The following is a 15743-nucleotide window of genomic DNA, read 5'->3' as shown; positions in this document are numbered from 1 at the left end:
ACACGACCAACATGTCCGACCTCCGCTTTGTTCGCTTCGACGATGTCAGGACATTCTTGGAAGTCACTAAGCAAGCCGATGACTACATGATGAAGAACTCCGGGGCGCTCAGCATCTCTGACTATCTCGATGCTCCTACGGACCCTACTCGGGTTTTCTACCTTGCCATCTACCGGGAGACACTCTTGTGAGTGCACAGGATGATGTCGGATATGTTACCCAGCTTATTGTCCGTGAGAATAGGATGACTCTCGTGTATGGTATCAAAGAAGGCTTCCCATGGATTCTGTCAGTCCATCGCCGCGCCGAGGACGTCTTGACCCCAGAAACCCTTACCCTTGCTGTCACTCTCCTTGCGAACTCTATATCGACCCTTCAGTTCGCCGACCCCTCGATTGTTAGTCCCTTCAGGGTATTTGGAGTCGAGGAGCCGGTGAATGCCTTCCTGACCGCTTGGGTCGCCATTCAACGTGGCCGTGGCCGACGCATTCGTCTCAAGCCGAACCCCACCACAGTCTTTGTGACATACGCGACCCGGAACACTCTGACGCCCTTGCCCCCGCGAACGTTGATGTCTCCGCAACACATAATCTCCCGCGCATCCATGTCCGACCTCGAGTCGCTCATGCCACTCTACATGAATTTCTTTTCAACAAAATCCTGGCCGACGCAGATTATCCCCACGGAAGCCCTTACGAGGCTCCAGCGGGAGCTACCCACAGGCCTCTTCTGGGTGTGCCGCACCGACGGCATCATGTCTGCGTTCGCCGAGCTCGGGAGCGTCTCGCCTCGTACCATCACTATCCGTACCGTCTACGTACCTCCAGAGCACCGCCAGCGCGGCGTCGCAGAAGCCTTGGTCCACACCATCACCCGGTACTACGTGGGACTGGGAGCAGGGGCTATGGCCGTAGTGCCCCCTGGCCCTCCGCCGGAAGGCGTGAAGGAGCAGGTGAAGCTCAACGTAGCAGATGCGGCCGCAGAGGAGTTGTATCGTCGATTGGGATTTCTGCTCCCCCACCAGTCGCCGGACGGCAGGGCTCTCACCGGGGGCATCGACCCCGCTACAGGCCGCCCAGGATGGTACAGATCCATCTGGCGGGAATCGGAGCAGGAGCCCGATACGTCGATCCGCCGCGCTCGGAGAAACGAAGGTGAGCGGTATACTTTTCATATAAGAACTGAAGTATTGATTGGCGGCGTTCCGCCCTCCATTCGAAAGGAACTCCGCGCAAGCGGGACACAAGCTCGTTTCCTGATGTCTATATCTATTGGATCTAGTCTGAGCATGGCTCCTGCGACTGTATCATAGACGCATAGGGTTTCTTGACGCGTAGAGATTTTTGGTGCAAAGAGTTTCTTGGTATAGATGCTGGCTACGCCGCCCACCTTTGCTTATTTATTCACCGTTCTGCAATGCATTTGTAAATATCTGAATGAATTCCACTATGACGTATCACTAATATAGGCTGCTGTCCTCTAGTCTACAAGTGATTGATGGTCCGCAACTCCGGACGTCGAGCCTACAATTGTCCAAGCCTTGCACCCCACGCTTCGTAGCAGTAACCCAATCCGCTTCGTGCAAAGCATTTCATATCAAGCAGCTACCATTCTCGCTATGCAGGGTGCTTAGACACGAATACTTTCCGGGGGGCCGAGGTAGCTAGCCTTGACACCTCCTGTGTCTGTTCGCGTACACAACACCAATCAGCATCCATCACCCCAGGATCTGTCTAACACGTACCGATCACGATCTTCTGTACCACAACAGTTGGCTCGATCATCCAGAGCTAATTGACGACCGTAAGTCCGTTATTCAAAGGACGCTAACGTCGACCGGAACTGTGTACCTTCAGAGTATGCTTGCCAGGCTCCACATCGAATGCTTCTTGCACGGTGATGATGCTGTTTGCAACCCAGCCATCAAGCCCGTTCCATGGGGTAGGAACATATTTTCCAGCAGGAGTTGCCGGAACGAAATAATTGGTCTTGGGGTCGCCATCGTCAACTTGCAGCGCGAACCCGAGCGGCCGCTCGTCGCCGAGGCCGTTCAGCGCCGGGGAGATGTACGTTGTGATCGTGACATTGCCTTGGCCCTTGAGGGTGTTGAAGAGGTAGAAGTCATACTCGCTGCATAGCGGGTCCCAAATCAGAATGAGCTGTGAAAGACAGCAACCGCAAGGGCTCACATGCTGGGGCCGCTGCCCGCGGTGAAGTTGAGCTCGTTTCCGCCACGAGGCCAGGGGGTGATACCCGACTCGGTGCGTCCGAGACCAGGGATCTCAGTCCAAGCGATACTTTGAACGGACGTGTTCCGAGCAGCATGGGCAGCCTCAATGGTGACCGTACCGTCACCCTCGACAAAACCTGGGATAACCGTGGGTTCGTATCGTGACCACATGCCAAACGGACTTACCCTGGAACCCCTCCGGGACGAGAGTATGGTTTGCGGTGAGAGTGACCGGGACGGATAACGATGGCTGGTTAGGGACCTTTGCCGTAATGGTGACTACAGCGGACTGCACTCCCGTCACCCTGGTCCAGTCAACGCTCAGGAACAGCCTTTGCTCTGGATTGCTTGGCGAGATAGTGCCTCCCGCAGACGAGAGCTTGACCCACGTCTCGTTTGCCTTAGCGGTGAACGTGAACGTACTCGGGCCACCGGCGCCGACATCGACGTAGCGGTTGCCAACGGGAAGGTACGGATCGATCGTTAGCGAAGGGTTGCCGCAGTTGTAGCCCAACGCGCAGTTGTTCACATTGTCTCCAGGCCTGGTCAGTGGGATGTCAGGTTAAGGGTTTGAGGACAGTCGACACGATCACGCTCACCAAGCACCGGAGCTGCCTTCGATCGCAATCCTCATCGCACCAGCAAGAGCCTGCTTCTTGGCCTGCACCTTTGTGATCGGAGGCATCCTAGGCAAAACAAAATCAGCGTTCATATCGTCAAGGCCAAGTCAGAAATGCGACATACGTATTCGCCATAGGCTGCTGCCAGTAGTAGTACATTACGTGCGTCTGATCCATCATGTGGTCCCACTTGCCTAGCAAAGCCCGAAGTAAGCGGCGTTGTTCCGTATGTTGGGCGGAGCTATCCCTTTCAAAACTAACCATCTAGGATAATATGGTAGTTCACCTCAAGAGCGTAGTCCTCGTTGAACAGCTCCTCAACCTGCTCCGAGTAGTCGTTGGCGCTGATCCGCGCCTGGGACGCGCGCAGGTTGTTTATCCCGGCTGAGATCCACAAGTTGGCAAGAGTGTACGTTGCCTGTGCGGGATGTTGCACGAGCTGGAAGAAAGCTGGCTTTGTGGATGACGAAAGCGAGTTATAGATGCGCGTGGATGTGGCAGCCGCAGCTTTGAGGGACGCGAGCACTTTTTCTGCTCTGCCAGAAGGTGCAAAGGATCAGCTCGCGATCTGGGCACTTTGATCACCAGTAAGAAAGAACGCACTCGCGATAGTTCGTCAAGCTGTAGGTAGTCGAGTTCCAGAGCTCTGGTTTCCTCCTCGCGTTGTGCCGCGTAACGGTCCCGATGATACTTGCAACTGCAACAGCATCGGAAGCGGATAGGTCGAACTCGCGTTGTGCCCAACGGGTGACGAAAGTGTTGAGGTTAGACGGCGTCCACTTAGATGCGTCGTAGCCGTAGGTGAGGAAAAATTCAGTGTGCAGCTCGTACGGTTTCAGATCGCCGACATTGAGGATCCAGAGACTGGTAGCATTCCGCGCAACTACGGTGGACAGCTGGTCAAAAGTCTACGAAGGGGAGGTGAGGTTCAGCGTGAGAGAGCATGAGAGGATACGCTCTACCTTCTCGATCTGACTGGACTGTAGAGCAGAAAAAAATGGGTGAGTTTCTACATGAGTAGGATCCGACGCACTTACGGTGATCCACTTGTAGTCACGAGGATCTCCTACGTAGTCCACCTGCAAGAAAGAGATGGTCTTCTAAGAGTTGCACTAGAACGCGAACAGCGGAGAGCTTACATGATAGTAGACACCTGATCCTCCAGAACGACCGCGCTCGCCGACAAGAGGATAGCGGCGAACGTTACCCCAGCTGGGATGACCGTCAGATACTTCTTGTCGCGTAAATCAAGGCAGGAAAGACCTACTTGTCATCTGTCCACATGAGGATAACATCGTCCGGAACACGCATGCCATCGTCGTAGTAACCTTGTACTTCCTTGTCTGGAGGGGCACACCCATATTCTCAGTTTAGCTCACAACACGGAGACACCAGACGATCGTCTCACAGAGAGTCCAGACCTGGGGGATTTTGGTGACATCGGTCGTATTGAATACGTCCCCGAGGAGCGAGCGTTGATCGGAGACAATCTTCTCCATAAGTTCAATATTCTGGTCCTCGGAAAGGGGCACTGCCGTGAATACGCATCAGAAAGTCGCCCAACAGACGGTCCAAATCCAGCACTGGCATGCCATACTCACCGTCGCCTGCGCCACGCATGCCAATCGTGATGACGTTTTCGTAGTTCTTCGCGCGCTCAATGCCTCCCTTCCAGAAGTTGTAGACGTTCTGCGTGTTACCCGCGTAGTCCCAGGAACCGTTGCCAAAAAGGCCCCATTCAACCGGAACGGATCGCATGAACGGCTCCTCGTGGCTGGTGCCCATCACGATGCCGTACCAGTCCGCGAGTGGTTGGTTCTGCGTGTCGTCGACGCCGAAAGCACTGGGAACGCGGCGTCAGATCAAAGCGCCAACGTAGGAACGTGGTATTACCTAGACCATTGCGCTGTGCAGTTCCCGAGTGGTCAGCATTCATTGTATCAGGGACGGTAACTCCGTGACATACCAGGCCAGAGTGAGTTCGCCTTGAGGCGTAGAATCAGCTCGAACCTGGGGTTTATGATTGAGCGTTAGTGGAAGGACAAGATGGCGACAGACAGGACCCACAGGTTTGTGTAGAAGTAGTGGTTGAACGGAGAGCCAGTAAGGGCAGCTCCAGTACCATTCGTAAACTTCTCCATGGCCCAGTTCTGCAGCGCGGGTTGCTCGTCGTTGAGGAAGATCCCGCGATACGTCACGGTCGGCGTGCCATGAGAGCAGCCCGAGGATGGCACATAAAGCTCGCTGTGCTTCGTGGTTGGGACATCTGCCCACCTAAGAGAGCCTTCAGATGAAGCATGCAAGGAGAGCGAAAAGAAAATGGTCCATACCACTTCCACGGTGAGACACCTGATATGGTTGATTAGTCAATAATGTCTCCTCGCATAACATGCAGAATACGTACCAAATTGTTCTGAGTGCTCATACAAACCGTAGATCGTCCCGCGCTTGTCAGCACCGACGATCACGTACGCGCTGCTGATGCCCGGAAGAGGGTTCGTGACCTCCCTGGTCAAGAACGCCTCCCACTTCTCCTGGATGCTCGACACGTCCAGCTTCGTGTTGCTGACGACGGTGTCGATGAGGGTCGACTTGCCCAGCGTCCCGACAATGACAGCCTTCGAGCCCGCAGACGCGAAGGATGACACCGTTGCAGTGACGTTCTTCAACGTCGGCTTCACGCCCGTCACTTCGTGAATATCTGACGCAAAATCAGCAGCAGCGCGTTGCACGCCGCCCCATTCGTCCGCTGAGAGAAGGATTGGGGCCGCCTCGTGCTTGCTGACGATCGGGAACGTCGAGGATTTGGACTCGAACGCGACACACGCGTCTTGGCCAATTGCGAGGACGCCACCAGCAGCGGCGAGTAGCACCAGCCCGAGCTTGTACGCGTGGCTCCAATGCAGAAGACGAGCCATACTTGGAGACCGAAGAGTACGGGACGGTAGAACTCGACTGCAAGGGAAGTCGGGTTGACGCGTCGAGAGCACAGTATTTATTCAGCAACGCCTCTGGAGATCGAAGGCATAACAAATTATGATCCTGCTTGGCGAAAGGCGTCGCAGCGGTAGATTGTCGGGGAGGCGCGTGCCAGGGCAGAAGAGGTCAGGCCCGGACATTCGGGCGGGAGGCGGCTGTGTGTCCCTGGCGGGCTCAGACTGCGGAGGCCGGCTTGTCGAGCTCGGAAGTCATTTGACTTCCGTGACTTTATGTAGTGCGAATTGATGGAGAAGTGCAAGGAGGCGTAATGAGTCGTGGACAGGGGTAATCAGCTGATTTGATGGGGAAGTTCGGCGGGTACCCGAACTCTTCAGCCTATTTAATCGGTGCTATGTGGGGTAAGTAGTCAGGATGTCGACCACGTAAAAGAGTCGAAGCAGGCATACTCTACAAATACTCGCCCTTGCATTAGTAGACATACAGTGAACCAGCGAGGGCGCCAAAGTAACGACCATACAATTGATGGATGCGACGCCAAGAAATCATACGCATTTTCGCAGCCGAATTTTGGGCTACAACGCGCATACATGTCTCTCTGAGACTTCTGGCGCACTGAAGGCGTGTGGTTCTCTGCATGCCTCTCGCACCGAATTGTCATCCGCGCCGCGCGCTCAGGCTCGCGTATACTCTACAGTCGACACCCTCCTAACCCATACCCCTGGTAACCCATAAACTCTAAAAACCCATAGGATTTTGGCTTTCCCAAGTCGGGATAGGGGGAATTCGACCCCATAACCCATAGGTCCCCAGTACCCCATAACCCATAGCCTTCTAGGGCTCAAAACCCATACGGTAATAGTGGTCACATTGAGATTTCGCTCATCAATAACCCACAAAGTACTTGATACATGCTTCCTTGTGTCCTCCCAGCATCCATCCATGCTTCAACCACATTGTGGGTAGCTTAGTGTGTTCGAAATCCCATAGCGCTCCCTCGAAGGGTCAGTAGACGCCTGTTCAGCGCTCGCTAACTGGGACTTATCAGGGCGCTTAGAAGGCGCTAAAGTTCCGGTAGCCCATAACCCCTCAAAACCCATATATTTGGGCCTGTCCCGAGGGCTATGGGTTAAGAGGGTGTCGACTGTACATACATTCCGGAGTGTCCTATGCACGATCGGGTTCCTGGTCACCTGGAGCTACTTCCTGCATGTATTCCGGCGGCGGCCCGGGCGGACCACGGCCACCAGAAGCGTGGTGGATGAAGGGACATTGCTGTTGAGGCCTCCTTGCGACATCGCAAGGATCAAAGACGCAAAGAAGCATTATAGTAGACGCCTGACGGCTGTATTCAACGTCCGCGCAAACACCATCACGGGCGCCTCCATACGTGCTTCTCCCTCGCAGTGTCATTCGGGACACGTCCGCTCAGTAAGTCCTGTTAAGACAAGATATAGACGCGAAATATGCTGATACTTGGCGATGTCACTGTCCATGGAACCGTAGGTGCATTTTGTTTCGTTAAAGGCTCCGGACACAGTTACATCCTACTTGTCCTTCGCCGTCGCAGCCTACACTTTTGAATAACGTCATCTCATAAGAACCCGAACCATCCAGGTGAGAAATGTTTGCAATTATTTGAAGATACTTGTGAATGAAGAGTTGCGATAGTGTATTGCTCCTGTGATGTCATCAGTACCGACGTCTGGGGCGGCGGCGGTATCCGCCCGACCTCCTACCACCCCAGAACAGTGGGAGCAGACCCTTGCGCAGCTCCGCGCGACGAACGAAGAGCTACAGAGACGCAGGGCAGAAGCCGAGAAAGATCGCGACCTCTTCCGCGACCTCTACTCCAAAGCGTCCTCGCACGCGTCAGAGGTCACCAAGGAGAACAACGAGCTCGCTGAGCGTGCGGCGCTCGCAGAGACGCAAACCCACGACGGTGTCGCCATGATCAAAGCGACGTACGAGGAGCGCATCCGTCTGCTTGAGCGGGAAGTCGAACGCTGGAAGAAGCAGATCCATGTGCTGACGGAGCGAGATGGACGGATGGACGACGAGATCAGGCGACGGGCGGCGCTCGAACCGGAGCTCCGCGCGGAGAACGTGCTGCTGAGAGCGCAGCTGGAACATCTGGAGGAGGACTATGCCCGGTTGGAAGGGCTGTTGGAGAAGATGACGAAGCAGCAGATCGAGGAGACGATCGTGTTGGGGCAGACTGCGACGGATTCCGCCCTGTCAACAAAAGGGATAGAAGCTGCCTGAGGATCATGAGTGAGTAGTGACTACGCGGCACGAGTCTATGGAAGTGAATCGATGACCCTCACTGGATATCGTCTGAAAGATGGAATATAGAGCTCATGAACGGTTTGCACACAGACCGGTATCGGTTCCACGTAGTTCTATTTACATGGCCGGCTCAGCATCTATGTAACTCTGTGTTATATATTTTGCTTCATTCGCAGTTAACGACACCAGAATTAGACTCTCAGTCAAGCACGCAAACACCAAACATGACGGGCCTCGTCCGCACTGAGCTTGCAGCCAGATTGTCGAAATGTCTGTATTTGTACTTGTATGTGTATGCGACCGGCTTGCGTACCTTGCTCCGGTAGAGAGAGTGCATAGGTAGGGCCCTGTGGGCGATCCTGGCGAAGACATCCTATTTCGCGATTCTGCTTCAGTTTTATCCGGAATTTATGTGTGTTCAGCAAACTAGAGGCGGGAAGATGACTGTGCGCATGGGCCCGGCTAGCATCCGTCCTCAATGTGCCATGTACTCGTTCGAGGGAACGATAACAGACATAGTTGGGAAGGAGAATCCCGAGCCGCGATTCTGGTAGAATCAAGAGAACATGTGCACTCGGGCCCCCTCTTGATCGTCGGGAGGCTCAGGCGGAGTCGAATGACAGAAGCGCTCACTGTTTCCCCGATTGCTGTCTTTACAAGCTTTTGTTGCTACATAGTAGGACAGCCCGTTCGCCAAGGCCGGCTGGCGGGCAGGGGATCGAGGCATTCGACAGATACACCCTCAACGTCCTACAATTCAATCTGAGAACCTGGCCTCAGCATTTCTCCAGTCACAACCCTCACTGCGTTGTCATGAGAACCCTTCCTCTTCGCAGTCCTGGTGTGGAAGAGCGGGCGGCAATTGAGAACACAGGCGCGTTGGCATCAGCAAATCAAGCAAACCATGGTCAGCCACGGCCACGGCGCTCGAAGCCGGCCTACCCTTACCGGAAACCGTGAGCGCCCCCTGAGTCCGGCCAACTCGCATCTCGCCTGACGGAATCTGGCAGGTGAGCAGCAGCCCAGATGAATCCCGACAATGAGTGGGCGCAATGGGTTGCCCATCTAAGCGCCTTCCCTGCCTGTTATGGATGTCTTTTTGAACCTCCGCCTTATCTACTTGTCGTATGGCGCATCGAAATCGAGACGCCCATGTAGTGTACGTTGCAAGTCAATGTATGGGCCTCACAAGGAGGGTGCCAATCTAGGTTCCTTCATGTTACTATACAACACAGCTCTCTTTTTCTCTTTATAGCTTCCAAACCCTTCCCCAAACTTCCCTTGCCTCAGGAGGCTGCACAGAAATCTGTCTACTGGCTGTCTGTATATGGTAAGTCGGCGCTTACCGTGATCGAACCTGGCGCATTGTTCTAAGTTGATTGTTCCCACTCCTGACAATAGTAGATAGACATCATTGTTGCCCTGCTGATTCATATCATCTATTGAAAGAGATTCAAGATAGCATGTGCAGGTTCTAGAGAGGGGCAAAGCCCTCGGCAGCATATATGGTGTCTACCGGGCCATTATCAAACTCCTCGTCTGAATCTGAGACACTAGAATCACTCTCGCTGCCATTACCCTCGTCCCCATCACCATCGTCTGCCTCTGCATCCGTGTCCTCTGCTGCCTCCCACTCCCACTCACTGTCATGGCCGGCAGACTCTGCACTTGAAGCATTGTCGCCTTCTTTGACGAAACTACTATACTCGTACCTTGTGCCCTCCCTATCATCTGAGCCCATATCCACGTCTACTGCGGAGTGAGAGTTGTCATTGAAATCGGCAGTTGTATCCTCGTCCGGCTCAGGATCGGAGGCGCTCGCATACGAGACGACATCCGACTCATCACTACTTTCTTGAGCGAGAGGCCGGGCTTCGTTTCCGGTTCGCGCGCCGGTTTGCTGCTTGTGAGCGCGCCCACGTCGAGAGAGGCGAACGGCATGTCTTTGCGAGTCTTCAACACTCACGCCTGTGCCCCGATGCCCGATGCCACCACCAAGGTGACGCATGTAGATGTCACGGTTGGCCCACCTGCAAGCAGAGCGTGTCAGTCCGAATCGAACATGTTTTAGCATATACCTACATGAAGACATAGAAGTAGCACCAGTAATCACAGTCATCACCATCGTCCTTGAGTCGGCGCGCCAGTTTTGAGGTCCCAAGGAGATGTGTTGTTCCACCATGTTCGAATGCGGGAATAAGGTATGCGGCCTGTATAATGTCGTCAGGATTTACAAAGCTAAATGGTATGTTGTTAGGATCGTCTGCATCCATGAACTGCAAACGGGGGAGACGGCGGTGCTGAAAACCGGCCTGGTACGAAAGGTCGTGCTCAAACCAGCGCACCCAAACAAAGTCGATGCGCTGCCATTCCTGCATTGCGTGTGTAGATCCTGGTCCAGTGTAGCGTACATTGGCATGGTAAATGTCGAGGACACGTGCGTACCAAAAGGGGTGGACATCGGAGTCGGATGAAAGAAGCATGATATCTGCGTGAGTGCGCGGATTGATGTTGTCTTGCTCGCGACGCATGTCGTACGTTGTATGGTTGATGCGGATTGTCTTGTGGCGGTATAAGCGGTCATTGCATATCTGTATCCCGTTAGTATGTTTCTCGGTAAACCCATCCTCCGGCTCTGCGTCTGGCCCAATAAATCGCATGACCAAATGGTCGCGGAGAAGTGTGATGAAGTTCTGCAGGTGGACATGTAAGCTGTAATAAATGGTACTCAAGATATTGTCTTACCTTGGTTGCAACGTCAGCCTCGTGATCCTCCAACCAAGTCCATAGATGAAAGCCATCCCGTTGAGACCTCTCGATGTCGTGATGTTCAGATGGGGAGATGAGACAGGTGCGTCAGGACGTGTTCTAGAGTGCGAGTGAACGGAACGTGCGTTCGCCTCAGCAGATGCGATCTTGGCACGTTTTCGGTCCTCCTTGAGTGCAGAGAGGGGCCGAAATGAGTCCTTTGCCCGGATTGAGGCCAGAAGGGACCGATTCCGCTCTTTTCGGGCAATTTGCAGCTTGTAAGCAACCCTGTTTGTTCGAGCATAGAACCGCTTCACATGCCGATGTTCAAGCTCACCCTGTTATATGTGTATCAGCTATCGTCAATGACACCATGAATATGTTCTGATGACACGCCTCCTGGTGCGCGAGACCGTGAAGATTGTCTCAGCAGTCCTGAACGAACTCGATGTGTCTCGTTTGAACTCGCTCAATGTCTCAGTCCAGACGTCCGTTGTACACTCTCACAACTTCCGTCTGTCCTTCCCTGATCCCCTCATGAGCACTCGTCCAGGTGGACGTTAGCTGTGGCATGGCCACAGATGCAGCGCTGTCCATGAAGCCCCATACAGTTGCTAGCCAGCGAGACAACAGTAATGGTACTCACAACTTGTGTATTGTAGTTGTCCGCTGATCCAGACCGTTCAATGTGGTTGGGGTAGTCGCCTAAGCTATGAAACTTGTAGGTGTGATGGACCGTAAATGCGATAGGCCTGCGGGTGCTGGAAGTTAGGGTGTGTACGTTCGTGGCTTTCGCCCGTCGCACTCGTGCTGTGGCTTCTGATGAGAGCTCCTTTGTCTGGTACCGGAGGCATATCTTGTTAGCGAATGTCCGAATCACATCATACATGTGCTTTGTTGCTGCGCGGAAGATATTGATTGTGATAGTGGTGTGTAGTCGGAGTTTGGCTAGAGCATGCCAATTGGCGAGTTCAAATAGAAGGTCCGCAACTGTCTGGTCATCTGGGAGGTCAAGGAGACCTTCCAAAGCAGGCATCATTGTCTAAGCACAAGCATCAGACAAGCAAATTAAATGACAGGAGATTACTAACAATCAAGAAGGCTTCATAATCACGGGCTGCAAGACGCTTGCGGGAGGCAACGTCATGCGAGAATCGCCGAATGCGGTCACGCCCAAATGTCGGCATACGTCGCATTCTATATCAATATTAGACACAGCTGGATGCCTGACTGAACATGTCTTACCGACTATTGAATTCTTCAACAGCGCCGCCACCCTTCTCCGCAAGCATTCGCATTAGGTGAGTAAAGATTCCTTTCCAGACGCCGAGCTCAAACTCGTGCATCAAGTCAGGAGCAAGCATATCATAGAAGTTTACGCCATGGCCCGCAAATCGTACCGAGAATGCGCTCTGTCAATTACCGAACACTCAGTCTGGTATGATTAGACTTGATCAAGAGCACGTACCTGAATGGGCGTCAAAGACTCCGCATCCAGCCATGATTTGACACGTTTCCCTGCAATAGAATAACCCTTGAAAAGATTCTTCCGTGCCCAATGAATGTCTTCTCGAAGTGATGTGGTGTCTTGGCGTGTATGTGTGCAGCGGCGGTCATCGGATTTGGTGCCAGCCTCGGAAACTTTGTCCTTCGGGGTGAGGCAGCGAGGGCAAAGACATCGCGCGAGCGGCCGTAGTGCCGCAATAAGCACTCTGAAGGCTTGTCAGTATATGTGCATGACAACACGGGCTTTCTACTTACTTCTCAGGATAATCTGCTGAGTACGTGAAGAACCGCGGAAAAAGTCGCCGCAGTACCCCATCGCCACATGTCAGCACGATACCGTGTTCAAACGCTTGCATGAAGTCTTCATCTAGGAGGAGGAGCCAGATTTGCTGGAAAAGCTCCCGCTTGCAGAACTTGAGCTCGTCGGCACTGGGTGACTTGCCGTAGGTGGCCATGTAGAAGTATTTTAGGACATCTGGGAGCTAGAGCCGAAGTCAGTATAAAGATATTCATACAGCAGCAGGAGCCAACTTGATGGGCTCTAGTTCGAGCCGTGCGCTACATCGTGAAGGAGAGGAAGACTTACCCCAGGGATATAAGCCAGATGATGTGCCATGAACTCGGTTGGGCGACCACGGAAGTACTTTGAAAGGTTTCCGAAGTACAGATAAATGGGCCACAGAGCGGCAGAACCAAAGCTGGAGAGTTGCGTGGCATCGGACCATAGGAGTAGCTGGAGGACAACGTACTCCATGTCGAGAGCATCTCCAGGCACGCGCGGTCTCTGGCGGATTTCTGCCTCCATGTCCAGCATAGTGTTCGAATTGTAGCAGTCGGTATAGACGCGAATTGGGGAAGGGTTAGTCGTTTGCGAGGCAGTAGAGTTGTATGTTGATGAGCTGGGTCCAGGTCCGGGTGACGGAAGTGATGACGGGAGCGATGATGGCGGGATCCAAAACTTCCGGTGCGCGTGCCAATGATGAACATCTTTGAGGTACGAGTTCTGATCTTGGACTGCAAGTTTGACGAGAGCAAGAAGATGGCGATGAACGACTCCAGGGACAGTGAACTTCGGAGCTCCCGCCTCTGACTTGTACTTGGCATAGGTGCGCGGGAGCGGGATCGCCACAGATGTCTGATGCCAGCCGTCCTGAGCGGAAAACGGCCTTGAGTCGCTCGTCCATACATCTAGGGCGTGTTCAGCCCTGTTCGCAGAAAAGTCCACAAGATCTGCAGCTGAGAATCCGGGGGACTGTATGACCGAGATGAGATCATCGAGGGCATCTAGAGAGTGGGTGTCTGAACGCCCGTAGAAATGGTCGACAACCCGGAACTGGGATGCATTCGCAAACGGGCCATAATCCATCTGGTTGTCGGTAGAAGTTGACGACTGGGGGGCTGAGCGATCAACCCATGCAATGCTCGCATATTTTGGAGCGTCCTGTGCCGCAGGTTTGTTGAGGCCAGGTGCGTCGCAGACACTTTCGAGTGTGATGGACACCTCCGGATCGCGCTGCGGACGGTGGGCGTATTTGCGATATATGCCGAAGCTGTCAGGCTCCGTATTCCAGACAGGCCCTGAAGGGAGAATGGGGAGAGAGGTGTCACGCAGTTGTGGGGTGTCAGTTAAGGGAGGTGAGGGCGCGCACTCGGCCAGATGGCCCGCATACTGAGATGGGAGTCCGCTGCGCGATGAGGGAACGAAGTCATTCCAGGTCTTCGGAATGCGGACACGTCGGCCTGACCGAGTAGAGAGTGCAGGGGGACTTTGTGGTGCGGGAGGAAGGGGAGATGGCTCGGGCAGTATCTATATGTGCTGGTGAGTCCTTCAAGCATCCTTCAATCTCAGGGGGAAAGTAGAGGCTCACTCGGGTGCGGGCTTCCAGGTGTGCCCTCTTAACAAGACCTGTATACTGGCCACTGATCTTGCGCTTTCCGAGAACTGCCTCCGTGATTGAGGTGAGGGCATGAGGACATGCGTTACGATGTCGCCCAAAGCTGATCTTGTTGTCAGATTCGAACTTGCATCCACTTGCAATGCAGGCATACAGCTTGCGTAACGGACGCGGAGTAGAGGTACCTTTCAAGGGCATTGTGAGGGGAGTAGGAAGGATGTACTGCAGGATTCTCAACATCTTATGAGTCAGCACAAGAAATAGTAAACGGCACTTACAATCACGATGCGGCTGTTTGCAAAGTATCTTGCTGAGTGCGTTGGTACTGTTCTCCTTCCGCTTTCCTGCCTGTACTTGAGTAATTGCGCATCAAGTTTTGGGCTCGAAGGATCCTGGCTGCGATGGGTCTTTGACGTGCACAGGTAGGGAAAACGTCAATAGTGATCCTCCCTGACCCCGATCTCCGAAGCGCGCCGAGTAGCCCAGGGCGGCACCACCAGCTGGAATGAGGTTGTGGCAGTCATAGCTTCCGGTGTGTGAATGAAAAGCCCGAGAAGACCGGACATGGAGAGATCAGAGGCAAAATAGGAGAGGAGATAGCCAAAGTGGTTGTTAGACGCAGGAGACATGGGTCAATGACACAGCGAAACACGTAAGTGGCAGTGCCTCCTGTTGCTCAACGGTCACCTGACCGCGATGTGTGCCGATCCAGGGCATCACATCGTCCCTCTTGGGCACTTCATGATTCTCACATGATTCTCATCCCACTCGGAGCTTACTTAACAAGAGCTCACTCCAAAATATTATTCAGCTCTGTCATGAATGACAAGTCTTTGAGTTCGAAGCGGCTTCAACTGTGCTCCAGCCTATGAGTCCTGCCCTCGACTGTTCACTTCAAAAACTCCCGATTGTCGACTCCAATCCCTCGCTCCCTACACTATCTCAATGATCGCTCACCACGCGCTCCAACCTCTTACTATCACTCAAAACTTCTTACTATGCCAGGCAGACCTCACTGGTACAAGACGTTCAAGTCCCAAGCCAAGAAGGCCACTGCTACCCAGGGTCCCGTTTCTAGGACAGTGTCACGGACGCTGGACAGACGCCCCTTTTTGCTGCTCATTCCCCTCCCCGTGACGCCCACCTTCCATTTTCGGACCATTTCCTTTCTTAGCCCATCCCAGTTTGGACACTGTAGATACGTTCCCACTGCCACATGCTCCGTTCCCGTGATCACCATGCTCTTGCCTTTTCTCTCTCGCCCTTTGTTCTTCCTTTGTCATCTTCACTGCCTCGCTCTCGCGCTTTGTCTTTGGTTGCTAAGCAGCCCCTTGAGTATATAAGGACCCCCTTAGGCGCCCCCTAGTCCCCATCTCGACCTCTTGGTCATTGGGACTAGGTGAGTGACCATAGCGTTGTATCTCCCTCCGATTGCTAATGTATAACTTGGTCATTGGGACTAGTCTGTCGCTGGTTGCGTGAAGACTAGCTTTCGTCGGTCTTGTGCCTTCGTGCCGA

At 53.7% G+C, this 15743-nt stretch overlaps 6 protein-coding genes across 6 annotated transcripts; 2 read left to right on the top strand and 4 right to left on the bottom strand.

Annotated features, from left to right (window-relative positions):
- Positions 1 to 11: 11 nt before the first annotated feature.
- Positions 12 to 1435, top strand: DICSQDRAFT_162566 (uncharacterized protein; the record flags this gene model as incomplete). The annotated part of the gene is made up of 3 exons (XM_007367995.1): positions 12 to 187; positions 244 to 1154; positions 1223 to 1435. 3 exons carry the CDS (start codon positions 12 to 14, stop codon positions 1279 to 1281), a joined length of 1146 nt encoding a protein of 381 aa, XP_007368057.1. The 3' UTR covers positions 1282 to 1435.
- On the bottom strand, positions 1424 to 5804 carry DICSQDRAFT_109092 (uncharacterized protein). The gene is made up of 20 exons (XM_007367994.1): positions 5255 to 5804; positions 5181 to 5199; positions 4918 to 5124; positions 4817 to 4860; positions 4744 to 4756; positions 4452 to 4693; positions 4259 to 4381; positions 4118 to 4193; positions 3990 to 4062; positions 3888 to 3929; positions 3813 to 3830; positions 3454 to 3758; positions 3112 to 3386; positions 2975 to 3044; positions 2830 to 2916; positions 2417 to 2772; positions 2190 to 2367; positions 1851 to 2130; positions 1745 to 1790; positions 1424 to 1685 (listed from the first exon to the last, which is right to left on the bottom strand). The coding sequence occupies exons 1-20, from the start codon at positions 5766 to 5768 to the stop codon at positions 1630 to 1632; spliced, it is 3024 nt and encodes a 1007-aa protein (XP_007368056.1). The 5' UTR covers positions 5769 to 5804; the 3' UTR covers positions 1424 to 1629.
- A 1515-nt stretch (positions 5805 to 7319) lies between these two features.
- Positions 7320 to 8208, top strand: DICSQDRAFT_109089 (uncharacterized protein). Its single transcript, XM_007367993.1, has 2 exons — positions 7320 to 7404; positions 7459 to 8208. Exon 2 carries the CDS (start codon positions 7474 to 7476, stop codon positions 8050 to 8052), a length of 579 nt encoding a protein of 192 aa, XP_007368055.1. The 5' UTR covers positions 7320 to 7404; positions 7459 to 7473; the 3' UTR covers positions 8053 to 8208.
- Positions 8209 to 10154: 1946 nt separating this feature from the next.
- On the bottom strand, positions 10155 to 11162 carry DICSQDRAFT_65321 (uncharacterized protein; the record flags this gene model as incomplete). The annotated part of the gene is made up of 2 exons (XM_007367992.1): positions 10155 to 10816; positions 10940 to 11162. Coding segments are annotated over 2 exons (885 nt in total), but the record flags the coding sequence as incomplete, so codon positions are not given.
- Positions 11163 to 11359: 197 nt separating this feature from the next.
- DICSQDRAFT_65466 (uncharacterized protein) lies at positions 11360 to 12020 on the bottom strand (the record flags this gene model as incomplete). Its single annotated transcript, XM_007367991.1, has 2 exons — positions 11360 to 11866; positions 11916 to 12020. The coding sequence occupies 2 exons, from the start codon at positions 12018 to 12020 to the stop codon at positions 11360 to 11362; spliced, it is 612 nt and encodes a 203-aa protein (XP_007368053.1).
- A 45-nt stretch (positions 12021 to 12065) lies between these two features.
- DICSQDRAFT_148625 (uncharacterized protein) lies at positions 12066 to 13696 on the bottom strand (the record flags this gene model as incomplete). The annotated part of the gene is made up of 5 exons (XM_007367990.1): positions 12066 to 12236; positions 12293 to 12536; positions 12586 to 12812; positions 12917 to 13496; positions 13584 to 13696. The coding sequence occupies 5 exons, from the start codon at positions 13694 to 13696 to the stop codon at positions 12066 to 12068; spliced, it is 1335 nt and encodes a 444-aa protein (XP_007368052.1).
- Between the last annotated feature and the right edge of the window lie 2047 nt (positions 13697 to 15743).

This window comes from Dichomitus squalens (assembly GCF_000275845.1).
Source record: "Dichomitus squalens LYAD-421 SS1 unplaced genomic scaffold DICSQscaffold_30, whole genome shotgun sequence".
Lineage (NCBI taxonomy): Eukaryota > Fungi > Basidiomycota > Agaricomycetes > Polyporales > Polyporaceae > Dichomitus > Dichomitus squalens.
Note: the sequence above shows the minus strand (reverse complement) of the source record. Positions and strands in the feature narration are given on the sequence as shown.